This window comes from Mobula hypostoma, chromosome 2, assembly GCF_963921235.1.
Source record: "Mobula hypostoma chromosome 2, sMobHyp1.1, whole genome shotgun sequence".
NCBI classification, from domain to species: domain Eukaryota; kingdom Metazoa; phylum Chordata; class Chondrichthyes; order Myliobatiformes; family Myliobatidae; genus Mobula; species Mobula hypostoma.
Window position 1 is genome coordinate 47069267 of NC_086098.1, and position 27697 is coordinate 47096963.

Genomic DNA, 27697 nt, shown 5'->3' on the forward strand with positions numbered 1-27697 from the left:
CCCACGATATCCACATGGATGTGGTCGAACCTCCGGCGGGTGGGTTCGAACCGCTGCGGTGGAGCCTTGGTGTGCCCAAACCGGAGACTGCAGTCCTGTAACTGGGGATCTCAGCGTCTGCCTGCTGTGCCTCTGCCAGCGCTGCATAGTCCACCCCCTGGGACAGGGCCTGTATGGTAGGTCTGGAAAGTGCGTCTGCCACGACATTGTTCTTTCCAGAGACATGCCGGATGTCCGTCGTGTACTCGGAAATATAGGACAGATGTCGTTGCTGGCGGGACGACCAGGGGTCGGACACCTCAGTGAACGCAAAGGTAAGCGGTTTGTGGTCTGTGAATGCGGTGATGGGCCTACCTTCTAAGAAGTACCTGAAATGCCGGATTGCCAGGTATAGTGCCAATAGCTCCCGGTCGAAAGCACTGTATTTGAGTTCGGGTGGTCGTAGGTGTTTGCTGAATAACGCTAGGGGTTGCCAGCGACCCTCAATGAGTTGTTCCAGCACTCCACCGACCGCTGTGTTGGATGCGTCCACCGTGAGGGCAGTAGGAACGTCCGTTCTGGGGTGCACTAGCATCGCGGCGTTTGCCAAGGCTTCTTTGGTTTTAACGAAAGCGGTTGCGGCCTCTTCGTTCCAGGTAATGTCCTTGCCCTTACCCGACATTAGAGTGAACAAGGGGCGCATGGTTCGGGCTGCTGAGGGGAGGAAACGGTGGTAGAAATTCACCATACCCACGAATTCCTGCAAGCCTTTGATTGTGTTGGGTCGGGGGAAGTGGCGGACCGCGTCTACCTTGGCGGGCAGCGGGATGCCCCGTCTTTAGTAATCCTGTGGCCCAGGAAGTCGATGGTGTCGAGTCCGAACTGGCATTTGGCTGGATTGATTGTAAGGCCGAATTCACTCAGGCGGGAGTAGAGCTGGCGGAGGTGGGACAGATGCTCCTGCCGACTACTGCTGGCTATGAGGATGTCGTCCAAATAGATGAATGCAAAGTCCAGGTCGCGTCCATTAGCCGCTGGAAAGTCTGTGCGGCGTTCTTTAGACCAAACGGCATTTGGAGGAATTCGAAAAGTCCGAACGGGGTGATAAGTGCTGTTTTGGGGATGTCGTCCGGATGTACAGGGATTTGATGGTATCCCCGGACGAGGTCTGCCTTGGAAAAGATCCTTGCGCCGTGTAGGTTTGCTGCGAAGTCTTGAATGTGCGGCACAGGATAGCGGTCTGGCGTTGTAGCCTCGTTCAGTCTGCGGTAGTCACCGCATGGTCTCCAGCCCCCCGTTGCCTTGGGCACCATGTGAAGGGGGGAGGCCCATGGGCTGTCGGACCGTCGTATGATCCCTAATTCCTCCATCTTCTTGAACTCCTCCTTCGCCAGTCGGAGCTTGTCCGGGGGAAGCCTTCGAGCACGGGCGTGGAGTGGTGGTCCCTGGGTCGGGATGTGGTGCTGTACTCCGTGTCTGGGCATGGCTGCCGTGAACTGCGGTGTCAGTGCTGATGGGAAATCCGCCAGGACCCTGGTGAATTCATCGTCGTACAGCGTGATGGAGTCCAGGTGTGGGGCTGGCAACTGTGCTTCACCCAGGGAGAACGTTTGAAAAGTCTTGGCGTGGACTAATCTCTTCCCTTGAAAGCGGCGTCCCGACTGCTTGTCCCAGACGTACAGGAGGCTGTCCTGATGGCCAGCCGCCGTAGCGGTCGGCAGCGGCTGGGCCTTGGCGTTTCCCGGGAATTTGCAGGGCGGTCTGCAGCGGCGGGCCTCCGTGCCCCACCGCTGGTGGTAGAAACACCATTGTTCGTTGGGCTCCTCACTCCCGTCGCCGGGTTTTGTAGGCTCTGCTGCCGGGCCCGGTCTGGTCTGTCGTTGGGCACGCTGCTTGGTGATCTGTGCGACGGATGCCCCTCTCTCTTTCTTGGCATTCCACAGCACATCTGCTCGGGCCGCCACCTCCCGGGGGTTGCTGAAATCTGCGTCGGACAGCAGCAGGCATATGTCCTCGAGCAGTTGCTCTAGGAACGCCTGCTCAAACATGAGGCAGGGTTTGTGTCCTTCAGCCAGGGCCAGCATCTCGTTCATTAATGCTGACGGCGGCCTGTCTCCCAAACCATCCAGGTGCATTAAGCGGCGTGCTCGTTCGCGCCGTGAGAGTCTGAAAGTCCTTATGAGCAGGGTTTTGAATGCTGTGTATTTGTCGTCCTCCGGGGGCGACTGTATAAACTCCTCAACTTGTGCAGCAGTCTCCTGGTCGAGGGAGCTCAGCACGTAGTAGTAGTGAGTGGACTCCGAGGTTATCTGCTGAATGTGGAATTGTGCTTCTGCTTGTTCGAACCATAAATGGGATCGCAGCGTCTAGAAGCTTGGCAGTTTTAACAAAACTGCGTGAACAGATGCAGCGTCGGTCATCTCTGGTCCAAATATCGTTTGGGCCGTCGGGGTCACCAATTGTAGCGATGTGCTACACACAGCGCTAGAATAACCACACGGAGTCGGTGAGTTGGAGTTGCGATGAAAGAGGTTTATTCAAACTTAGCGGCCCGCTTTAAAGCCTTCCCGTTCCCGCCCTTTTTGCTGCCGGCCCTCTGCCTGCGCGCGCTGTTTCGTGAGCCGGTTTGTGGGTGTCAGAAAGTGGGTTGCCACAAGATCTTAATAAACTTCAAGTGAGTATAATTGGCAAATGAGATTAACAAAAGTAATGTTTAAAAAAAATGCAGAGGTCACATATTACTTGGATGCCAAAATTTTATTTGGATTATAGGAAATGCAATGTTGGAATACAAATAAATAAATCTACTGAAATTAAGCTCCAAATTTTAAAATGTCTTTTTCAACGAGAAAACTGAGCTCCAGATCTTATGTATAAAACTAGAAAAGCTAATTTTTAAAATAATTTTGACCATATTTGATGTTTAAAGATGACATGGAGGCACTAGAGTTTAAAAAAAACAAGACATTGAGGAGGCCACCAAAAGTCCAACGCTAAACTTATCAGGAAGGAAGAACAAACTGAGCTGTTTCTATTGAAGTGGTAAGGCTGAGGGAATCATAATAGTATGGCAGTTGGTGCAGCTGTCCCACAGCATCAATGTCCTGGGTTTAATCCTGATCTCTAGTGCCGTCGGTGTGGACCATAGAACCATAGAACATTACAGCACAGAAACAGGCCTTTTGGCCCTTCTTGGCTGTGCAGAACCACTTTTCTGCCTAGTCCCACTGACCTGCACCTGGACCATATCCTTCCATACACCTCTCATCCATGTACTCATCCAATTTTGAATTGAATCTCATCCAATTTATTTTTAAATGTTAAAAGTGAGCCCGCATTTACCACTTCATCTGGCAGCTCATTCCACACTCCCACCACTCTGCATGAAACAGCTCCCCCCCCATGTTACCTTTAAACTTTTCCCCCTTCACCCTTAACCCATGTCCTCTGGTTTTTTTCTCCCCTAGCCTCATGAGGAAAAAGCCTGCTTGCATTCACTCTATCTATACCCATCGTAATTTTATATACCTGTATCAAATCTCCCCTCATTCTTCTATGCTCCAGGGAATAAAGTCCTAACCTATTCAACCTTCCTCTGTAACTCAGTTTCTCAAGTCCCAGCAACATCCTTGTAAACCTTCTCTGCACTCTTTCGACCTTATTAATATCCTTCCTGTAATTTGGTGACCGAAACTGCATGCAATACTCCAAATTTGGGCTCACCAGTGCCTTATACAACTTCTCCATAACATTCCAATTCTTATACTCAGTACTTTGATTTATAAAGGCCAATGTACCAAAAGCTCTCTTTACGGCCCTATCTACCTGTGATGCCACTCTTAGGGAATTTTGTATCTGTTTTCCCAGATAGTCACACCTAGGCTGCCGGAAGCAGTTCGTTGGGTGACGGTCAGAGGGGGGAAAGCGAAGGTGAGCAGACAGGTAGTGCAGAGCACCCCTGTAGCCATTCCCCTGAGTAGTAAGTTTACCGTCCTGGATACTGTTGGCGGGGATGACCGACCAGGTGTGAGCCACGGTGGCAGGGCCTCCAGCACTGAGTCTGACCCGGTGGTGCAGAAGGGTGGGACGAAGAAGAGGAGAGCTGTCGTCATTGGAGACTCTATACTCAGGGGAGCAGACAGGAGATTTTGTGGACTTGAGAAGGACACCCGCATGGTTTGTTGCCTCCCGGGTGCCAGTGTCCGGGATGTCTCTGACCGGGTGCACGACATCCTGGTACGAGAGGGAAAGCATCCAGAAGTCGTGATACATGGGACCAACGACATAGGCAGGAAGAGGGATGAGGTCCTGAAGTATGAGTTTCGGGAACTAGGCAGAAGGCTGAAGAACAGGACCTCAAGGGTGGCGTTCTCAGGATTGCTGCCAGTGCTATGTGACAGTGATGGTAAGAATTGGAGGAGATGGCAGTTGAATGCGTGGCTGAGGAGTTGGTGCAGGGAGCAGGGTTTTAGATTTTTGGATCATTGGGATCTCTTCTGGGGAAGGTGGGACCTGTACAGATTGGATGGGTTGCACCTGAACTCGACGGGGAGCAATATCCCTGCAGCTAGGTTTGCTAGCATGGTTCGTAAGGGTTTAAACTAATTTGCAAGGGAGATGGACCCAGAGCGATAGAGCAGTGAAAGAAGTGCATGGAGTAAAGCCAGATCTAACATATAGAGAGGCTTTGAGGAAAGAGAAGCAGAATAAACAGTGTAAAGACAGTAAGGTAGAAGGGCTGAAGTGTGTATACCTCAATGCAAGAAGCATCAGGAACAAAGGTGATGAACTGAGAGCTTGGATACATACATGGAATTACGATGTAGTGGCCATTACAGAGACTTGGCTGGCACCAGGGCAGGAATGGATTCTCAATATTCCTGGATTTCAGTGCTTTAAAAGGGATGGAGAAGGCGGAAAAAGGGGAGGGGGTGGCATTACTGGTCAGGGATACTATTACAGCTACATAAAGGGTGGGTAATGTAGCAGGATCCTCTTTTGAGTCAGTTTGGGTGGAAGTCAGGAACAGGAAGGGAGCAGTTACTCAACTGGGGGTATTCTATAGGCCCCCTGGTAGCAGCAGAGATACAGAGGAGCAGATTGGGAGGCAGATTTTAGAAAGGTGCAAAAATAACAGGGTTGTTATCATGGGTGACTTTAACTTCCCTAATATTGATTGGAACCTGATTAGTTCCAAAGGTTTACATGGGGGCAGAGTTTGTTAAGTGTGTCCAGGAGGGATTCCTGTCACAGTATGTGGACAGGCTGACTAGGGGGAATGCCATACTAGATCTCGTACTTGGTAATGAACCGGGTCAGGTCACTGATCTGTCAGTGGGTGAGCATCTGGGGGACAGTGACCACCGCTCCCTGGCCTTTAGCATCATCATGGAAAAGGATAGAATCAGAGAGGACAGGAAAATTTTTAATTGGGGAAGGGCAAATTTTGAGGCTATAAGGCTAGAACTTGTGGGTGTGAATTGGGATGATGTTTTTGCAGGGAAATGTACTATGGACATGTGGTCGATGTTTAGAGATCTCTTGCAGGATGTTAGGGATAAATTTGTCCCGGTGAGGAAGATAAAGAATGGTAGGGTGAAGGAACCATGGGTGACAAGTGAGGTGGAAAATCTAGTCAGGTGGAAGAAGGCAGCATACATAAGATTTAGGAAGCAAGGATCAGATGGGTCTATTGAGGAATATAGGGAAGCAAGAAAGGAGCTTAAGAAGGGGCTTAGAAGAGCAAGAATGGGGCATGAGAAGGCCTTGGCGAGTAGGGAAAAGGAAAACCCCAAGGCATTCTTCAATTATGTGAAGAAAAAAAGGATGACAGGAGTGAAGGTAGGACTGATTAGAGATAAAGGTGGGAAGATGTGCTTGGAGGCTGTGGAAGTGAGCAAGGTCCTCAATGAATACTTCTCTTCGGTGTTCGCCAATGAGAGGGAACTTGATGGTAAGGACAATATGAGTGAGGTTGATGTTCTGGAGCATGCTGATATTAAGGGAGAGGAGGCGTTGGAGTTGTTAAAATACATTAGGATGGATAAATCCCCGGGGTCTGATGGAATATTCCCCACACTGCTCCATGAGGCGAGGGAAGAGATTGCTGAGCCTCTGGCTAGGATCTTTATGTCCTCGTTGTTCACGGGAATGGTACCGGAGGATTGGAGGGAGGCGAATGTTGTCCCCTTGTTCAAAAAAGGTAGCAGGGATAGTCTGGGTAATTATAGACCGGTGAGCCTTATGTCTGTGGTGGGAAAGCTGTTGGAAAAGATTCTTAGAGATAGGATCTCTGGGCATTTAGAGAAACATGGTCTGATCAGGGACAGTCAGCATGGCTTTGTGAAGGGCAGATCATGTCTAACAAGCCTGATGGAGTTCTTTGAGGAGGTGATCAGGCATATAGATGAGAGTAGTGCAGTGGATGTGATCTATATGGATTTTAGTAAGGCATTTGACAAGGTTCCACACGATAGGCTTATTCAGAAAGTCAGAAGGCATGGGATCCAGGGAAGTTTGCCAGGTGGATTCAGAATTGGCTTGCCTGCAGAATGCAGAGGGTGGTGGTGGAGGGAGTACATTCAGATTGGAGGATTGTGACCAGTGGTGTCCCACAAGGATCTGTTCTGGGACCTCTACTTTTTGTGATTTTTATTAACGACCTGGATGTTGGGGTAGAAGGGTGGGTTGGCAAGTTTGCAGATGACACAAAAGTTGGTGGTGTTGTAGATAGTGTAAAGAATTGTCAAAGATTGCAGAGAGACATTGATAGGATGCAGAAGTGGGCTGAGAAATGGCAGACGGAGTTCAACCCCGAGAAGTGTGAGGTGGTACACTTTGGAAGGACAAACTCCAAGGCAGAGTACAAAGTAAATGGCAGGAGCAGAGGGATCTGGGAGTTCATGTCCACAGATCCCTGAAAGTTGCCTCACAGGTGGATAGGGTAGTTAAGAAAGCTTATGGGGTGTTAGCTTTCATAAGTCGAGGGATAGAGTTTAAGAGTCGCGATGTAATGATGCAGCTCTATAAAACTCTGGTTAGGCCACACTCGGAGTACTGTGTCCAGTTCTGGTCGCCTCACTATAGGCAGGATGTGGAAGCATTGGAAATGGTACAGAGGAGATTTACCAGAATGCTGTCTGGTTTCGAGAGTATGCATTATGATCAGAGATTAAGGGAGCTAGGGCTTTACTCTTTGGAGAGAAGGAGGATGAGAGGAGACATGATAGAGGTGTACAAATTAATAAGAGGAATAGATAAAGTGGATAGCCAGCACCTCTTCCCCAGGGAACCACTGCTCAATACAAGAGGACATGGCTTTAAGGTAAGGGGTGGGAAGTTCAAGGGGGATATTGGAGGAAGGTTTTTTACTCAGAGAGTGGTTGGTGAGTGGAATGCACTGCCTGAGTCAGTGATGGAGGCAGATACACTAGTGGAGTTTAAGAGACTACTAGACAGGTATATGGAGGAATTTAAGGTGGGGGGTTATATGGGAGGCAGGGTTTGATGGTCGGCACAACATTGTGGGCCGAAGGGCCTGTATTGTGCTGTACTATTCTATGTACTATGTTCTATCTCTTTTCTACTGCACTCCTCAGTGCCTTACCATTTACCTTGTATGTTCTACCTTGGTTTGTCATTCCAATGTGCAATACCTCACACTTGTCTGTATTAAACTCCGTCTGACATTTTTCAGCCCATTTTTCCAGCTGGTCCAAATCCCTCTGCAAGCTTTGAAAACCTTCCTCACTGTCCACTACACTTCCAATCTTTGTATCATCAGCAAATTTGCTGATCCAACTTACCATATTATCATCTAGATCATTGATATAGATGACAAATAACAATGGACCCAGCACTGATCCCTGTGGCACACCACTAGTCACAGGCCTTCACTCAGAGAAGCAATCCTCTACTACCACTCTTTGGCTTCTTCCACTGAGCCAATGTCTAATCCAATTTACCACCTCTCCATGTATACCTAGCGACTGAATCTTCCTACTAACCTCCCATGCGGGACCTTGTCAAAGGCCTTACTGAAGTCCAGGTAGACAACATCCACTGCCTTCCTGTGATCCACTTTCCTGGTAACCTCCTCAAAAAACTCTTAATAGATTTGTCAAACATGACCTACTAAAGCCATGTTGACTCTCCCTAATAAGTCCCTGTCTATCCAAACACTTGTAGATCCTATCTCTTCGAACTCCTTCCAATAATTTACCTTATACTGACATCAAATTTACCAGCCTATAATTTCCCAGATTACTTTTAGAGCCTTTTTTAAGCAACAAAACAACATGAGCTGTCCTCCAATCCTCCGGCACCTCACCCGTAGATACCAGCATTTTAAATACATCTGCCAGGGCCCCTGCAATTTCAACACTAGTCTCCTTCAAGGTCCGAGGGAATACCCTTTCAGGTCCTGGGGACTTACCTACTCCGATTTGCCTCAAGATAGCAAGCACCTCCTCCTCTTCAATCTGTATAAGTTCCATGATCTCACTTGTTTGCTTTATTTCCATTGACTCCATGCCAGTTTCCTTAGTAAATACAGACGCCAAAAAACTATTTAAGATCTCCCCGCAACACACATCAAAGTTGCTGGTGAACGCAGCAGGCCAGGCAGCATCTCTAGAAAGAGGTACAGTCGATGTTTCGGGCCGAGACCCTTCGTCAGGACTAACTGAAGAAAGAGCTAATAAGAGATTTGAAAGTGGGAGGGGAAGGGGGAGATCCAAAATGATAGGAGAAGACAGGAGGGGGAGGGATGGAGCCAAGAGCTGGACAGGTGATTGGCAAAAGGGATATGAGAGGATCATGGGACAGGAGGCCCAGGGAGAAGGAAAAGAGGGAGGGGGGAAACCCCAGAGGATGGGCAAGGGGTATAGTCAGAGGGAGAAAGAATGTGTGTATATAAATAAATAATAGATGGGGTACAAGGGGGGTTAAGATCATTTCTTTTGGTTCCATACATAGCCGACCACTCTGATCTTCAAGAGGACCAATTTTATCCCTTACTATCCTTTTGCTCTTAATATACCTGTAAAAGCTCTTTGGATTATCCTTCACCTTGACTGCCAAAGCAACCTCATGTCTTCTTTTAGCACTCCTAATCTCTTTCTTAAGTGTTTTTTTTGCACTTTTTATACTCCTCAAGCACCTTAGTGGAGTGGAGTTTACACTTTCTCCATATTGCCATGTGGTCTTCCTCCAGGAGCTCTAGTTTCCTCCCAAAGATATACTGGTTGTTAGGCTAATTGGATATTGTAAGATATTCCTAGTCTTGATGAATGGTAAAAAACTCGAGGGCTATTGACAGGCACGTATAAGAGAATAGCTTACAGAGAAGTCAGTGGAGAATTGGGATTCACGGACTGCATAGACTCAGAGGGCTGAAGAGCTGCCTTCTATGTCATAGCAAACTATACTGTAAGTGATGAGAACTGACCCAACAATGACAGAGATTTGACAGAATAGTTCAAAAGACTGACAGCAATGAGATTTTCAAAATTATTTGTACAGGTGGAAATAGTTGAAGTCAAATTGTATAGGTGCATTTGAGGAAATTTGTGGGAGAAGGAAATAGAAGGATAATGAGTGGTATTAACTAAAGAAATATAGATGGATGCTAACTGCTGACTTGCATTAATGAGCAGCATGACCTGCTATACATAATTTATACAATATGTAATCAATGTTTTTACACAACCGTATTTAGAACTGATATGTATCCCACTGGTTAATATTTACTAAGTCCCGTTATTGCCAGATAGACTTAGCACTTGAAGGCTGCTCATAAAAATTTCAGTATTTGGACCTTTGATATTGCTGCAGTGGGATTGAGAGGAAAGGAAAAGTCATTGCCTTTGTACACGCTGTCTCCTATATGGCAGCAACTACGGGAAAACTGAATTTAAAACGGGAAGTTGGATTATTTAGTGCTGTTTCTTTAATTGTTGGAACGATTATTGGCTCTGGCATCTTCATGTCCCCTGAATGGGTCCTACGATACACTGGGAGCCCTGGAGCCAGCCTTTTGATTTGGATGGCCTGTGGATGTCTGAGCATGGCAGCTGCTCTCTCATACGTGGAATTAGGGACAGTGATAAAAGAATCTGGAGGTGAATATATATACATCTTGAGAAACTTCGGGCACGTCCCAGCATTCCTGTATTCTTGGACCTCTGTATTTGTGGCCATTCCTTCTTCTATTGTGGCAATGTCCTTGAGCCTAGCACAGTACATTGCAGCACCATTTTTTGGAGAATGTCCACCGCCTCCTGCTGTAGTGAAGTGTACAGCTGCAGCTAGCATTTTAACTATAGCTATCATTAACAGTCTTAATGTGAAACTGGCAACCCGCATTCAAAACATCTTCACTTTTGCCAAAATACTGTCCCTACTTGTAATTGTAATAGGTGGAATGGTATTGATCATCAATGGACACACAGAGAGTTTTCAGAATGCTTTTCAAGGAACAAGAGGAATACGCTCAGTTGGAATCGCTTTCCAACAAGGTCTGTGGTCCTACAGCGGTTGGAATAATTTAAACTATTTGACTGAGGAAATTAAGCACCCTGAGGTAAGTACGAAACACGTACTTTCAATCTATTACTAAGTACTTAAAAGTACTATTTTACGCAATACTACTTAGCATAAACAACATGGATAACCAAGTCAAGCCTGTTGTGTATGCTACACACCAAATGTGTAAGAGTTCCAAATAAAATACCTGGGGTGAACTAATTGTATTGTGGAACCTTATTTTAAAACATTGGTGAATACTTCTTTTTTTATGAAAGGAATACATTAAAACATTGGGGGTGGGTGTGAAGCAGAGGAATCAGGAGCGTTATCAGCAAAAGGGTAAAAATTTGATTTCATCTTGCAGGCCTTAAATTAGGGCATTTATCTAAATGTGAGTTATTGCCAAAAATAAGGCAGCAACATGTGTTGTCAATATCATTTTCATATTTTATATGTAGAAATAGATCACAGAAGATTTCTGGTTAAGAATAAATATATGACAATATAAAATAAAAAAAATAAAACTGCTGATGCTGTAACGTTTTTAAAAAACATTTTTAAAAAAGTAGAAATATTGAGCAGGTCAGGCTCCGTCAATGGGAAAAGAGACGGTGTTAATATTTCAAGTTGAAGACACTTCATGAGAACTGGGAAGGAGAGTAAAGCAGGTGAGGCAGCTGCAGGGAGGTTGGGAGAAGAGGCATGTCCAACTGGATCTTCGATTTCCTCACTGATACAACATCTCCTCCATTCTCACCATCAGGACAGTTGCACCACTGAGCTGGGTGCTTAGCCCCTTGCTCTACTCACTTCATACTTATGATTATAGAGCATTGAATAGTACAGCACAATACAGGCCCTTCAGCCCACAATGTTGTGCCGACCCTTAAACCCTGCCTCCCATATAACCCCACACTTTAAATTCCTCCATATACCTGTCTAGTAGTCTCTTAAATTTCACCAGTGTATCTGCCTCTACCACTGACTCAGGCAGTGCATTCTACGTACCAACCACTCTCTGAGTAAAAAACCTTCCCCCTTGAACTTCCCACCCCTTACCTTAAAGCCATGTCCTCTTGTATTGAGCAGTGGTGCCCTGGGGAAGAGGCACTTGGCTATCTATTCTTAATATCTTGTACACCTCTATCATGTCTCCTCTCATCCTACTTCTCTCCAAAGAGTAAAGCCCCAGCTCCCTTAATCTCTGATCATAATGTATACTCTCTAAACCAGGCAGCATCCTGGTAAATATCTGTACCCTTTCCAATGCTTCCACATCCTATTGTGTGGCTAAGTACAGTTCCAATACCATATTTAATTTGCTGATGACACTACTATTGTTGGCTGAATCAAAGGTTGTGACACATTGATATATAGAAGGGAAATTGAAACCCTGGTTGAGTGGTGCCACAATAACTTCTCACTCAACGTCAGAAAAATTAAAGTGCTGATTATCGACGACAGGAGGACAAAGTCAGAAGGTCTACGAGCCGCTCCTTACTAGAGGAACAGTAAATTTAAATTCTGAGGATCTGTCCTGGGACCAGCATGTAAGTGTCACCACAACGAAGGCACAATGGCACCTCTGCTTTCTGAGAAGTTTACATACACTCTGCATGTCAGATAAAACCTTGACAAACCTCCGTAGATGTACAGTGGAGGATATCCTAACTGGGTGTGTTACATCCTGGTATGGAAATGCCAATGCCCAGGAATGGAAAAAAAAGCTACAGAAAATGGTGGATACATAGCAGTCCATCACAGGCAAAGCCCTCCCAACCATGGAGTACTTTTACATGGAGTGCTGTCACAAGAAAGTACCATTCATCATCCAAGTCCCCCACTGTCCAGGTCATGCCCTCTTCTTGCTACATCGGGTAGGAGGTACAGAAGTGTGTGGTCCCACAGCACCAGGCGAGGAAGTTATTATCCTTCAACCATCAAGCTCTCGAACCAGAATGGATAACATCAATCACCACTACTCTGATCTGAATTTATGACCCAGACTCACTTTCAAGGACTCTTTACAACTTGAAATCTCAGTGTAATTTTTATTTAGCACATTGGTTGGTTGTCAGTCTTTGTGTACATATATGTTTTTTTTTGTAAATTCTACTGCATTTCTTCTTTTCCATGTAAATGCCTGAAAGAGTCTGGCCCAGAAAGTTGCCTGTTGTGCCGGAATCCACCAGAGCCTCCTGTGTGCATAGAGCTGTCCGTGTGTGGAGGAGGCCAGAGAGAGTGGGTCAGGCTAAACCGCTGTTCCCCCTTCCACTTTCTAGATACTTCCTCATATTTATTGCAAATAGTGGTTTCTTATCTCAGTTGGTGGTGGCCCAGGTTAGAGTTCGCCTGGTCAAAAAAGATGATGAAGGCGATCTTTGCTTGGTCTGTAGAACTGTAAGGTGCACTGGGACAGGAAGTTGCCGCATCAGGTTGGGGATCTATTGAAGTGTTCAGGTACCCGAATCCGGGGCTCGGAGGGAGGAGGTTGACTGTCGCAGGGTTGCTGCATCAAGACAGAGAGTTAGAAGAGAGTGGCGAGCGGTCAATAGTCTCCTGCTGCTTCTGGATTGTGTAATCATATCAATGGACATACTCTGCAAGATCAATAGATGCTTCACTCATCCTGTCAGGAAGTGTAGAGGAGGCTGGACTCAAAAGCAGATCAGCAAAGAGGATTTAGCAATGAGCAAGAACTTTGATAATCAACTGCAAAATAACAAGGCATGAAGGGCCACAAAACAAGAGAGAACAGATACTGAACTCACAGGCAACAAGGTAAGGTTAGGAGCAACAGGTTGATGTTGGCTGATTCATATGAATGAACATGTCACTCAGGGTCTTGGGCGGTATATTTGTGTTGTTTTTTTTGCATGACTATGTTTTTTTTGCTGGGTGTAAATAGGCTGCAGGAAAGGAATATCAGGTGACTCCTGTTAGCTGGGTTAGGACTGGGGGAGCCTGCATGTGCAGGCCTGACAGTTAGTAGGCTAGCCTGTCTCTTGAGATTGAGGCAGAGAAATTCAGAAATTGAAGGAAGAATATATATTGGTAAAAAAAATAATGAAATTGTCAAGTTCTGTTTAAGCACCAGTCTAGTGGCCACATCCCAACCATTCCCTGCATGTTTGTTCTCACCCCCTTCCCTACACCATAGAACAAGGATAAAACTTCCCTGCTTCTTACCTTCCACCCCACCTGTTCTGCATTCAACAAATCATTCTCCACAACTTCCACTGCCTTCAAAGGGATTCCACCATATCTCAACAGGTACATTTAATGCCAGAGAAATGTATACAATATACATCCTGAAATTCTCTTTCTTCGCAAACATCCATGAAAACAGAGTGCCCCCAAAGAACCCCAACCGTGCCCCCCCCAGCTCCCCCAACCCATGCATAAGCAGCAGCAAAGCAATGACCCCCCCCACCAGGAAAAAAGCAACGGCACCCCCCATCAAGCACTCAAACGTGCAGCAAAGCATCAATAAAGACACAGGCTTGCAGTACCCCAAAGACTACTCATTCACCTGGTATTTGAAATACCACAGGCTCTGTCTCTCACTAATAAGGGAAAAAGAGGTGTCCCTCTTTTTCCACCTTTCTCAACATTTCTCCTCCTCTTCAACATTTTTCTGTGACTCACCAATTTGTGATTCCCTGGCCCACTCTTCTTTTTCTAACAGCAACCCATCTTATTGTATTTTGCCTTTGAATTGCAGGTGATGCAGCATTAGTCCTTTCATCTCTTCCCTTACCACCATCTAGGGACCCGAGCAGTTTTTCTAGGTTAAGCTGTGGGTCACTTATATTTCTTCCAATCTGTTGTACTGTTTGCAGAGATCACAATATGATCTCCTCTGCATTGGAGAATCCAAACACTGGATGCCGACAAACAAAATGCCGAAGGAACTCTGCAAGATAGGAGACATCCGTGGAAGGAAATAAACAGTTGATGTTTCAGACTGAGACCTGAAGATGGTTGATTTTCTCTAGCATTTTGTGTGTGTTTCTCAAGATTTCCAGCATCTGCAGTCTCTCTCTTGTGTCTTTCGATGATCACTTTGCAGAGCATGCACATTCAATTTGCAAAGGCAAATTTGAAATTCCTGTAGTGTGTCGCTTTCATTTTGATCCAACTAACACTCTGAACCATCAGTCTGTGGGCTCTTGCATTATTATAATGAGGTCCAAAACAGAATCAAAGAACAGCACCTCAGTTTCCATCTGGGCAGTACTGTATTTGATAACTTGAGGTAACTTAATTCTCTGTCTGCTGCAGTTGTTTATCTGTGATACTGGCTTAACTAGTTTTATTATTCCCTTCTTTCTCTTTTTTTTCTCTTTCCGGAACTGAAATACATGATAAAACTGAACATCCAGACATGTCTTCTTGCTTTGTACTTTGCACTGCCTACATTCTTTTCTCCATGCTCTCCCTCTCTAACAATTAGCATTCACTCCTTTGCTCAGATAACCTTGTTTACAAATTAGCACCATGATCATTCCAGTTTTTCTTATCAGAGACATGTTCAGAGTTCAAAATTCAAATTAAGTTTATTATTGAAGTACATACTGTACACTTAGCTACTTTATTAGGTAGACCTTTACACCTGCTCATTAATAAGACCTTGAGGAAAGAGGACCGGGTCGAGACAACAGAGACTTTTGGAGAAGAGGAGTTTGATGGGTAATACCATTCCGGCTGACCGGAAGTGCACTGAGAATGGTAAACGTAAAGGAATTGGGTGCTTACTGTTCTGGCTAACAATGGACGGTGCAATCCGGGGTATATTACGATTGAGGAACGTGTTTGCAGACTGGATATTGAACTTTTTACTGTTGGACTTCGGCAACATTTGACCGTGATACAACACTTGGCGGCACGGGAGGTCGTTCCTGCCTGTGGCCATCGACCGTGCAGCTCCTCCCGTGGAAGGTCAGACACCCTGAGCCAATAGACTGGTCCTGGACTTATTTTCCATCTGGCATAGTTTGCATTTTGGTGTTTGATTGTTGAGGTTTTTTGTATTGCTATATTTACGCTCTATTCTTGGTTGGTGCGGCTGTAACGAAACCAAATTTCCCTCGGGATCAATAAAATATATCTATCTATCTATCTATCTAAGACCATAAGATACAGGAGCAGAATTTGGCCATTTTGGCCCATTGCATCTCCTCCGCCATTTCATCATGTCTGATCCAATTTTCCTCTCAGCCCAAATCTCCTGCCTTATCCCCCGTATCCCTTCATGCCCTGACCAATAAAGAATTTATCAACCTCTGCCTTAAATATACATAAAGGCCTCCACAATGCCTGTGGCAAAGAATTTCACAGATTCACCACTCTATGGCTAAAGAAGTTCCTATTTATCTCTGTTCTAAAAGGACGCCTCTCTATTCTGAGGCTGTGTTCCTGGTATTAGAATCCCCCACCATTGGAATCATTCTCTCCAAATCCACTCTATCACACCCTTTCACCATTTGATAGGTTTCAATAAGGACACCCCTCATTCTTCTGAATTCCAGTGAATACAGGCCCAGAGCCATCAAACATTCTTCATATGACAAGCCCATTCGATCTTGGAATCATTTTCATGTACCTCCTTTGAACCCTCTCTAGTTTCATCACATCCTTTTTAAGATAAGGGGCCAAGACCTGCTCTCAATATGCCAAGTGAGGCCTCACAACTGCTGAATTAAGCCTCAACATTACATCCTTGCTTTTATATTCTAGTCCTCTTGAAATGAATGCTAACATTGCATTTGCCTTCCTCACCACAGACTCAACCTGCAAATTACCCTTTAGGGAATCCTGCATAGAGAATCCCAAGTCCCTTTGCACCTCAGTTTTTGTATTTTCTCTCCATTTAGAAAATAGTCAACCCTTTCATTTCTGCTACAAAAGTGCATGACCATGCACTTCCTGACACTACTCAATCTGCCATTTTTTGCCCATTCTCCTAATCTGTCCTTTTGTAGCCTCTCTAAACCTTCAAAACTACCTGCCCCTCCACCTATCTTCATATCATCTGCAAACGTTGCAATAAAGCCATCAATTCCATCATCTGAATCATTGATATGTAATGTAAGACGAATTGGTCCCAACACAGACCTCCGTGGCATGCCACTAGTCACTCTCAGCCAACCAGAAAAGGCTCCCTTTATTTCCACTCTTGGCCAATCAGCACTGCTTTATCCATGCTAGAATCTTTCCAGTAATACCATGATCTTGTAGCTTGTTAAGCAGCCTCATGTGTGGCACCTTGTCAATGACCTTCTGAAAATCTAAGTGCACAACATCAACTGATTGTCTTTCCTGCTTGTATTTTTTCAAGTAAATCCAACAAATTTGTCAGGCAAGATTTTCCCTTTTGGAAACCCTGTTGACTATGGACTATTTTATCATGTGCCTCCAAGTACCCTGAGACCTCATCCTTAATAATCAACTCCAGCATCTTCCCAATCACAGAGGTCAGACTAGCTGGCCTGTAGTTTTCCTTCTCCAGCCTCTCTCCCGTCTTGAAGAGTGGAGTGGCAATTTGCAATTTTCCAGTCTCCTAGAATCATTCCAGAATCTAGTGATTCTTGAAAGATCGTTACTAATGCCTCCACAATCTTTTCAGCCACCTCTCTCAGAACCCTGGGTTGTACAGACACCAGGTGACTTATCTACCTTCAGACCTTTCAATTTCCCAACAACCTTCTCGCTGGTAATGGTAACTTCACACACTTGTTCATCCCTGACCCCTGGAACGTCTATCATACTGCTAGTGCCTTCCACAGTGAAGTCTGATGCAAAATACTTATACTGTTCGTCCACCATTTCCTTGTCACCCATTACTACCTCTCCGGCATCATTTTCCAGTGGTCGGACATCCACCCTTCATGTATCTGAAGAAACTTCTGGTGTCCTCTTTAATATTATTGGCTAGCTTTCTTTCATATTCCATCTTTACCTTCGTAATGACTTTTTCAGTGGCCTTCTGTTGGTTTTTGAAAGCTTCCCTATCCTCTAACTTCCCAATAATTTTTGCTCTATTATATGCCCTCTCTTAATGCAAATATCTAATCAGCCAATCATATGGCAGCAACACAGTGCACAAAAGCATGAAGACATGGTCAAGAGGTTTAGTTGTTGTTCAGACCAATAACTAACTAATCCTCCAGAACCTAGAATGGTGGAAGATGGTCCAGTGTACACGGTTCACCGGTTGATGGATTCACATTATGTGCAGAATGTGCAGTGCCTGGTCGATTGGGAAGGATACAGCCCAGAGGAGAGATCTTAGATCCATCACTCATCAAGGAAATCCATCCAGATTGTCCTGAGCCATTGGAGGCCGGCCGTAGGTGGGGCTTCCTGTTAGGCCTGCACATGTAGGCTCCTAGTCTCACCTGCCACTCATTTCCATCTCATCACCTGCAGCCTATTTAAACCCAACTATCATCTACAACTTTTGTTCATTCTCTCAACCAGTTACTCCTAGTCTTCAGCTACCTTGTTACTTGTGAGTTTAGTATGTGTTCTCTCTGGTTTTGTGGCCCCTTGTGGTTTGTAATTTTGCAGTTGATTACTAAAGTTATCACTCACCACTAAATCATTTCCAGTGCTCTTCTTTTGGGTCAAACCTCCTCTACATTTCCTGACACTCACATCCATTGCAAGCCTCCTGACTCCTACAGCTATCTCAGCTGCTCTTTGTGTTTTTAATAAGAGCTCTATTCCATTCTTCCATTTCCTATGACGCCATTGTACTTGCTCCAACAATGAGTCTTTCCAGATAGGAGCATTTAAAATGTCTTACAACTTCAGCAATGCCATTGTCTGCATTTCACCAAGCCAACAATTGCTGTGGGTCTGACTGCATTTAGTTAGTAACATTACACACATTTCTAATACTAGACTCCATCACAGGGCGTTGCGCCGAGACAGAGAGAAGAAAAGATTAAAGGGTGTGCACAAAGCCTCCTTGAAGAATTGCAGCATCTCCACAATTTCATGATTGCCCCAAGTAGAGAAGTGGCTTTTGAGAACCTTGTGACATTCATCAGGAGAATACCACCTCACCAACCATCTGTCCACCCATCCCTTCAACCACCACATGAACTTCTGTTAAAGAGTCCCCTATTCTCGTATTGTCTATTTCAGAACCTATAAAATCAGTGGTGGAAGTAATTCATCCTTAAACCTGAGGGATAGCTTAAGAATCAAGAAGAATTATTTTGCTACAAGCAAAATGATCATTAGGACAGGCAACAGTTTCATTTATATGAACTTAAAAATTATAGTTATATGGTAATAAGGTTTTCAATTGATTTGATAGCCTTTAGAATTCCATTCCTCTCGCACTGATTTTCCAGGGTTTGAAAACCATGACAACAAAAAGGAGTCAGGTTTGAACTGTGCTTCAATGTACTCTTTTAAGCTGAAGATACACTTAGAAAATAATATCTTAACTTGCCACCATTTCTCTTAAGCACTCTAATGCCTTTAATTTGTTAGGATGCTTGTCTGATATTCAGTGACAGATGAACAGAAACTTTCTCCAATTAAATATTAGAGGACGGAAGTCACAGACATTAGATCTCTCCGTTAATATAATTTCCTATCAACTGATTGTTTTCCACATTCTAACAACCACAAGTCCACAAACTTGTCATCATATTTGACTCAAGTATTTGGCTACATATTTCCATGACCAAGAATACATTTGTAATAGTTTCCAAACTGTGTCTTAGCTCATCTGTAATTAAACCTTCATCTTTACTTTTGTCGCATGGTCAGTTTCCCTTTTTCATTTTTATATTAATTTGTACTCACCCTAAGCTCTATTACCCATTCACTATATTGTACTAAATACATTTATACCATTTATAATATATGTGTAGGATTTTACTCTAATGCGATGTAGTGCTGGGAAGAAATATGATGATATGATGATGGATAGGAATGTGGCAGAAAATGACAGGATTGCCCTACTATAATGTACTTGCTTCCTGTGGCACTGCTGGAAATCTCTCTCTTTTTGGTTTCGAAGACATGGGATGAGATCGGGGCAAGAGGGATGGGAGAAAAAACAGGTTGTTTGGGATTTCTATAACAACTTTGCAACCTTACCTGTTTCCTCCAGTTCAACAATTTCATATCTTCATATCATCTACTCTCTGAAGAGGAGTCACTGAAGGGAAGTTGATAAGAGATTGTGCTGTGAACTGTGATAATTGCTGCAGAGCGTTTGAGAACAGTGCAAGTAATGTGCCACAGTTACAGAGAAACTTATTTGTGGCTCTCTGAAGAGTTATCTTGGCCCATTACAATGAAACACAGTCAAGGACATTCAAAGATACTGTATGTTGCTGTTGAAATGACCATGAAGCAACAGGACTATACACAGAATTAAAAATATCACCTAACATGAGGAGTAAGAAGGGAAGCTGAGTGTCCAAATGTATTGGGGTCAAGCGAGGAGAAAGTGATCTCATTGAAAGGAGTAGCTCTGTAGGATTGATGTGAATCATAATGTGAACTATACGTGAGTATTGTAAGTGAAAAACGAATCAGGACTAGGAGTGGTAGGTATTGTTCTGCCTTTACATTAAACTTTATAGATTTCCTTTCAGGACAGCATAATCGATTTACTGCCTGTCTACATACTTCTCTTCCGCCGCCCCCACCCCGTTCCACAAGCATAACCATGTCAACTGAGATCAAGTAACTTTGACCAAAGATGGATTCTCCTTTACTGATGCAGCCTAACTATCAACTGACTCCCTTTACAATGTCTGTTATTGTGCTCTCACTTTCCTGCATTACGTGACATGACATTTACCAGCAGGAATCATTCACTTGTCTTTGGCATTTCATTCTTGAAATTCATTTGGAAACCTGCCCAAACTAAATCAAAATTGAGATTGCAGTGAATTTCTTGTTTCAGGTCAACTTGCCCCGAGCTATACTGATTTCCCTTCCACTGGTGACATTGCTTTATGTTCTGGTAAATGTGAGCTACCTCGCAGCCCTGAATCCAGCTGAGATGATGTCATCTGGAGCTGTGGCTGCAACATGGGGGTAAGTGAAATAAGCAGGTTAAAAACACATCTCTTTACTTAGAATAGAGTTGCCACTTAAAATACTCATAATAATCAAGCCTGTGATTAGGAAGGTAAATCAAACATAAAGTCTTGATTTGTGAAGTCCATGAGGCCTTGAAGCATGCAGATGTGAAGTATTAAGTTATGTGGCAACTTGCTGTTGGAGATGAGCAAAACCACTTCAGTTGGCAAAGTTGATAAGGTTTTCAGAAACAGCGGAACTTGTTCAATGGCAAATGTAAAATCCTCGCTGTACATCTTTCATTAAGAAATAGTTTGTTTTAGAATTGTAACTGACTGGTATGTACAGATTAGAAAAGAAACCCAGGCTTTCTTGATTACATAAGTGTGAACAGACTGGAATTATGATTGGTGCCAAGGACCCCTCAGAGCCCCAAGGCCAGTCATCATAGATCGACATCCTCGATGAGCAGAAGGGTGTGAGACTTGCTACTGTACCAGCTATTCTGCACCCTTTTTTAGACTTATTGTTTTGTTAATCCTTTGCATCACATAGTAAAAGGGAGTGGGAATTTTTTTTTATCAATTATTTTACACACTGTTTTAGATTGGTGTTCTGTATATTTTATGTTTTTCTTATCGCTTATTGTACTCTTAATAAAATACCCTGCAGCAGCCTTGAAGAGTTCCTTCTTGCTCATTGATCTGAATACTTGAAACCTGCTTATCACTCCCTTCAGTAAGTTAAAAATGTACTTGCAATATTTATTTTCTTTGGCTGAGCTTTAAAACACAAGTTAGAATTGTAGAAAATATTAGATGGGCCACAGTTAGAGTATTGTGTACAGTTCTTGTCATTCTAGAGGAAGGATAGCAGCATTAAAGGTGCAGAGGAGATGTCCTCAGGACTGCATAAATATAGTTTGAGAGATAAGCTGCTGTGCTACTGAGATCGAGGCTTGGGCCTACTCAAAGGTTCAAAGGTTCATTTATTATCAAGTTATGCAACTCTGAAATTCTTCTTCTCCAGAGAACCACAAAGCCAAGAAAGAAAAGAACGGCAGCACGATCATCACCCCTCAAACCCCTCCTCCCTGCACAAAAAAAAATGACAAAAATGGAACAGGCATATTGACCCCCAAATGCCCCATCCCCCACACAAAAAAATGAGAAAGATTGGGTGAAAAACACAGTATACAAAAAAACCATAAGACTGAAAAAAAAGCCCACTATCCAAGTCCACATCCAAAATGCAGAAACCTGGCAACATTCTCCCTCTCTGTAGCAGAGCAATCACACCAGCAATCAAAAGGCTGTCTCCCCTCTCCATTAGCAGAGCAATCTCACCAGCGATAAAAAGGCAGGCATTTCAACCTCCTTCGTCGTTTTAATCGGCAAACAATGGAAGCTTTAATTGGCGAAAGGGAGTCAAACATCGGTTCACAGCCTTCTCGCCATGCAGTTCCCGCACGCTGCCTCTGCCTCCCAGAATCCCCACAGAGACTGCAGAGTGCTGAAACACCCAAATGATCTCCAAACTGAAAATCACAGGCTCCAACAGTTCCAGAATCACATTCAAGATGAAAAACAAATGTAAAAGACCTAAAAATAGTGAATCACATGGTTTCATGATCTATCCTGAAGATGTCAACTGAAGGAGCGTCGTACACAGGTGACTGAAGGCAAATGAGAAATGAGACTAAGGCTTGGCCCTACTCCAGCTGCTCTGGGGAGTGGATCTAAGGACTCAGTCTGGTTCAGACTGCTGTCCTGTGCTTCTATTGTTGGCATAATTGTGTCTTTCCCCCCTTCTCCAATTGTTTCAGTCTTTCTTTTTTTTCAGTTGGGTCCTTCGGCTTTCTTGCTTTGTGGCTGCCTGTAAACAAAGCAAGTCTTTGATAATAAATTGTACTTTGAACAGTATACAACCTGAATATTCATCTTCTTGCAGGCAGTCACAAAACAAAGAAATGCCGTAGTATCCATTTAAAGAAAAAACCCTCACACAATCAAACGTGCAAAAAAAGAACAAATCACGCAATCAGCAATAAAGTGAACAAATAACACACAAAACATTAAACATCGACTGCAGAACCACCAAAGTGGAGTCCACAGCTATGAGCAACCAAGGCGAGTGAAGCGGGTCCAGGAGCTGAAGGCCATTACCATAGCAACAGCCATCGGGTCACTCAGCCGTGTCGATGGATGCAAGCCACAAGCGTAGATCTAGTTCCATGCTGAAGTGTCTTGATCAAATCATGCAAATAGTAAAGCTCATTCAGCGCTGAGGACATTAAACATCAAATCACAGCTGAAAGTGAGTCCACAGCCACGAGCTGCTGAGGTGATTGAACCTTGCAGCATGGGACCCAAGACTTCTGCGACTTCTACTGGCAGCAGTGACAGGGAGACCAGCTAAGCGCATTAATATACCTATAATAATTCTTGTGAATAATGTTTTTAGCATTGCAGTATTTTAAGAAGAATGCCCTAAGCACAAAATTAATGATCAAAACAATAATTTTTAAATGTTTTTCAATTTTAGAAGCAAAGTCTTGGGCAGCTGGGCATGGATCGTTCCACTGTCAGTCGTACTTTCCACATTTGGGTCTATAAACGGCAGTTTCTTCACTAGTGGTCGCATTTGCTACATAGCAGCCAGAGAGAATTCATTGGTAAGGACTGAGAACTTCCATCATGGAATTTAGAGCTGCTTCATTCCCACAACTTTATAATGGAGAAAAGATAGGGGAAATGCAATGTTGTTTGGAGAGGACAGGGAGAACATCTTAAATGATCCGAGACAGAGGCTATGCCAGTCTGCTTCTCAATAGGGGAAAAGCTTGAAACTAATCACAAATCTCAGTGGAAATATGTGAGATTTTAGGCTGAAAACAGAGTTATTTAAGGATACACTCACAAGAAAGGAACACATTGAGTTTTAAAATGCTTTCCAGCTAATAAAGTCAGGTTTGTAACATAGAAAATATAGGTTAATTTTACAGATAGGAATCCCCCCCTCCCCATATACCCCAATTTAAGGCTAAATTTTAATTCTTTGTTCACTTGACAGAGAGAGAAACTTCGGACACCATATTATTCCATTGAAAAGGCTCAGTGCTGGGACCCCAGTTGTTTACAATATATATTAATGACTTGGATGAGGGAATTAAATGCGGCATCTCCAAGTTTGCGGATGACACGAAGCTGGGTGGCAGTGTTAGCAGTGAGGAGGATGCTAAGAGGATGCAGGGTGACTTGGATAGGTTGGGTGAGTGGGCAAACTCATGGCAGATGCAATTTAATGTGGATAAATGTGAAGTTATCCACTTTGGTGGCAAAAATAGGAAAACAGATTATTATCTGAATGGTGGCCGATTAGGAAAAGGGGAGGTGCAACGAGACCTGGGTGTCATTATACACCAGTCATTGAAAGTGGGCATGCAGGTACAGCAGGCGGTGAAAAAGGCGAACGGTATGCTGGCATTTATAGCGAGAGGATTCGAGTACAGGAGCAGGGAGGTACTACTGCAGTTGTACAAGGCCTTGGTGAGACCACACCTGGAGTATTGTGTGCAGTTTTGGTCCCCTAATCTGAGGAAAGACATCTTTGCCATAGAGGGAGTACAAAGAAGGTTCACCAGATTGATTCCTGGGATGGCAGGTCTTTCATATGAAGAAAGACTGGATGAACTGGGCTTGTACTCGTTGGAATTTAGAAGATTGAGGGGGGATCTGATTGAAACGTATAAGATCCTAAAGGGATTGGACAGGCTAGATGCAGGAAGATTGTTCCCGATGTTGGGGAGGTCTAGAACGAGGGGTCACAGTTTGAGGATAGAGGGGAAGCCTTTTAGGACCGAGGTTAGGAAAAACTTCTTCACACAGAGAGTGGTGAATCTGTGGAATTCTCTGCCACAGCAAACTGTTGAGGCCAGTTCATTAGCTATGTTTAAAAGGAAGTTAGATATGGCCCTTGTGGCTACAGGGGTCAGGGGGTATGGAGGGAAGGCTGGGTTCTGAGTTGGATGATCAGCCATGATCATAATAAATGGCGGTGCAGGCTCGAAGGGCCGAATGGCCTACTCCTGCACCTATTTTCTATGTTTCTATGTTTCTATGAAAAATGCCATAATATAGTTTACACCTATCGAATGGACTGATAGCACCTCAGTTTAGCATTTCATCTGTCAAAATTATGGAACAAGAAATGATTGTTGTTAGCAGCAAGGTTATTGCTTCCATAAACTACCTTTTCATTTGGAAATAATATTTAAACTATTGATTGATTTCACAAAAAATATCTGTAATGTTTCTCTGTGCCATACCTCAAAATGAATAAGTGATGCAAAATACTTGAATCTTCTGTTATTATTCTCTTATGAGCCATGCAGGGAGGGGACGCTTGAAACCCATCAATTGAGCTTGTTTGGCCCCATCTTTAATAAAAATCAGATGTCTATTCCAATACACAATAAACATTTGGATTGCAGTAATAGATACTACTATTCAAAGTTTCAAATAACATTAGTCATCCTTGTCCCTTGACACTCCCACAGATTCTGGTCCAAATGCATTTCTATACATGCGGTCTCATTGCCTTACTGTTGTTTTCTGGGGTAAACTTGGGGTGGTGTGAAGCAGGTAGCCAATTTCTTCTCCTCTATTGGGTGTTCTGAATCAAGTTCAATTTCACTTTCTTAAAATGTCACCAATAACATATCATGTAGTACCACTGTGTGTCTCAACAGTTAGCTGAAATAAAAAATGGAGTTGCTCAAATGATGAATAGTACCTGTGGAAAGAGGAACAGAGATTATATTTCATGTGGATGATTTTTCAGCAGCCTTGAGGAAGGTATTAAAACTTTTTTTAATACTAATTGCAGCCTTCGATTTAAAGATGACAATAAACAGCAGAAAAGTTAGGATTCTGGCTTTCCTTCCAGTGTAGGGTTACTCCATAATCCCATGTTCATAGTTAGAAAGTACACTCATAAAGAGCATAGCTTGACGAACCTGTAGAGTATTGTAGTCCCAATCTCTCACCTATGCTTATCGTGACCCAATTCTCTGCTGTGAGCATGCAATCAGAATTATTCATGGCATTCCCAAGTTTGCTTTGATAGTATTTTAGTATTCACAGCCAGGTCAGTAGGAAGAACAACAATGTGACTCAGCATATTTGTAGCAGTGAGGACTCTCGCTTGCTATGGAAACCTAGGCTCACACACAGTGTAATCATTTCAGTAAAGTGTAACTATGGCAGTAAGTGGAACTATACTCCAGTATTTTAAAAATTCAACTTTTATTGCTAAAGCTAATGTATTTGTTAATTATTGACATTGAATTCAATGCTGAGTTCAATGTAACTGATGGCCAGTATTCACATACATCTTTAACTCCAGTGGTCAAAGATCAATCTCTTCAACACTGTGTGTATCAGAGAAGAACAAAAAAAAAGCTGATAACAATAAATTTCTGAATCGTCACAACAACGTGGAAATATGAACATTTCATATAAGATATGAATTCATAGATACAGTATGAAGCTCTTGTTTTGCATTGTGAAACTTGTAACTTGTGCTTCTAAAACAGATGTATGGTGACTGCTTGATTTGTTTCCCTCAGCCAGATATTCTCTCCATGGCACATGTGAACCGGCTGACACCTTTGCCTGCTCTTTCGTTCATAGCATTCATTGCTTTGATATTGCTAATCCCAGGGGATTTTGGGTCTATCGTCGAATATTTCAGGTTTGTCCAGAATGGATTTTTTTAAATATTTCTGCTAATAACAGTAAATTGCTATAATTTCCCAGGGATATTCCCGTCATCCACCAAAACATTGACAGAACAACCAGGAATATGAGATAACTGGTGCAATATGGAGTAGAAACATCCTTCCAGCATCTTCCCTGTCAATTCCCCTGAGTATCTTATATTTCTAAAATACTCTTTTAACTTCCTATCCAATACAGACCTATGCAGCACAATCATGTCACCTAATGCAACCCTTTCATTCCAAGATTCAACCTAGAAAACCTACCCTACATGAAGATGAATGTAAAAATACCCTTATATAAATAAGGATTTTAAAGCTATTTGGAGTAATCTGTACAGTTGTAACAAAGTTTCCCTACTGCAAACAAGATGTTAAAGGCCTGCATTCTTAATTTCTTGCTGCACCTGTATGCTAACCCTCCATTCTTGCTTCACTTAAGCAATATTTTACGTAAGATCATAAGATATAGGAAGAGAAGTAGGCCACTCGGCCCATCGAGTCTGCTCTGCCATCAGGCATTGACAGATCCAATTCTTGCTAATAGCTAACCAAGAACCTATCTATCTTAAATACACCTTGGCCTCCACAGCCGCATGTGGCAACAAATTCCACAGATTTACCACCCTCTGACTAAAGTAATTTCTCTGCAACTCTGTTCTGAATGGATGTCCTTCAATCCTGAAGTCACGCCCTCTCGTCCTGGACTCCCCTACCATGGGAAACAACTTTGCCATCTTTAATCCATTCAGGCCTTGTAACATTTGGAATGTTTCTATGAGATCCCCCTCATTCTCCTGAACTTCAGGGAATACAGCCCAAGAACTGCCAAACGTTCCTCATACGGTAACCTTTCATTCCTAGGATCATTCTCGTGAATCTTCTCTGAACCCTCTCTAATGTCAGTAAATCCTTTCTAAAATAAGGAGCACAGAATACTCCAAGTGTGGTCTCATGAGTTCCTCATGGAGCCTCAACATTATATCCCTGAGTGTTCTATTACTCTGGAAATGAATGCCAACATTGCATTCGCCTTCTTCACTACCGACTCAATTTGGAGGTTAACCTTTAAGCACAAGGATTCCCAAGTCCCTTTGCATCTCTGCATTTTGAATTCTCTTCCCATCTAAATAATAGTCTGCCTGTTTATTTCTTCCACCAAGATGCATGACCATACACTTTCCAACATTGTATTTCATTTGCTATTTCTTTGCCCATTCCCCTAAACTATCTAAGTCTTTCTGCAGGCTCTCTGTTTCCTCAACACTACCTGCTCGTCCACCTTTCTTTGTATCATCGGCAAATTTAGCAACAAATCCATTAATCCCATAGTCCAAATCATTGACATACATC

General features: G+C 43.5%; 1 protein-coding gene across 3 annotated transcripts in view; it reads left to right on the forward strand.

The window, feature by feature from the left end:
* The first annotated feature begins 9812 nt into the window (after positions 1 to 9812).
* Positions 9813 to 27697, forward strand: part of zmp:0000001267 (b(0,+)-type amino acid transporter 1) — a 43793-nt gene continuing 25908 nt past the window's right edge. For all 3 annotated transcript variants that reach the window (XR_010016450.1, XM_063036630.1, XM_063036621.1), the window contains exons 1-4: positions 9813 to 10561; positions 20447 to 20580; positions 23110 to 23239; positions 26195 to 26319. Coding sequence is in view for 2 of the 3 variants with exons in the window: in XM_063036630.1 (XP_062892700.1) it covers positions 9866 to 10561; positions 20447 to 20580; positions 23110 to 23239; positions 26195 to 26319 (1085 nt within the window). In the remaining variant the exon portion in view is untranslated. The remainder of the gene's footprint in view (positions 10562 to 20446; positions 20581 to 23109; positions 23240 to 26194; positions 26320 to 27697) is intronic.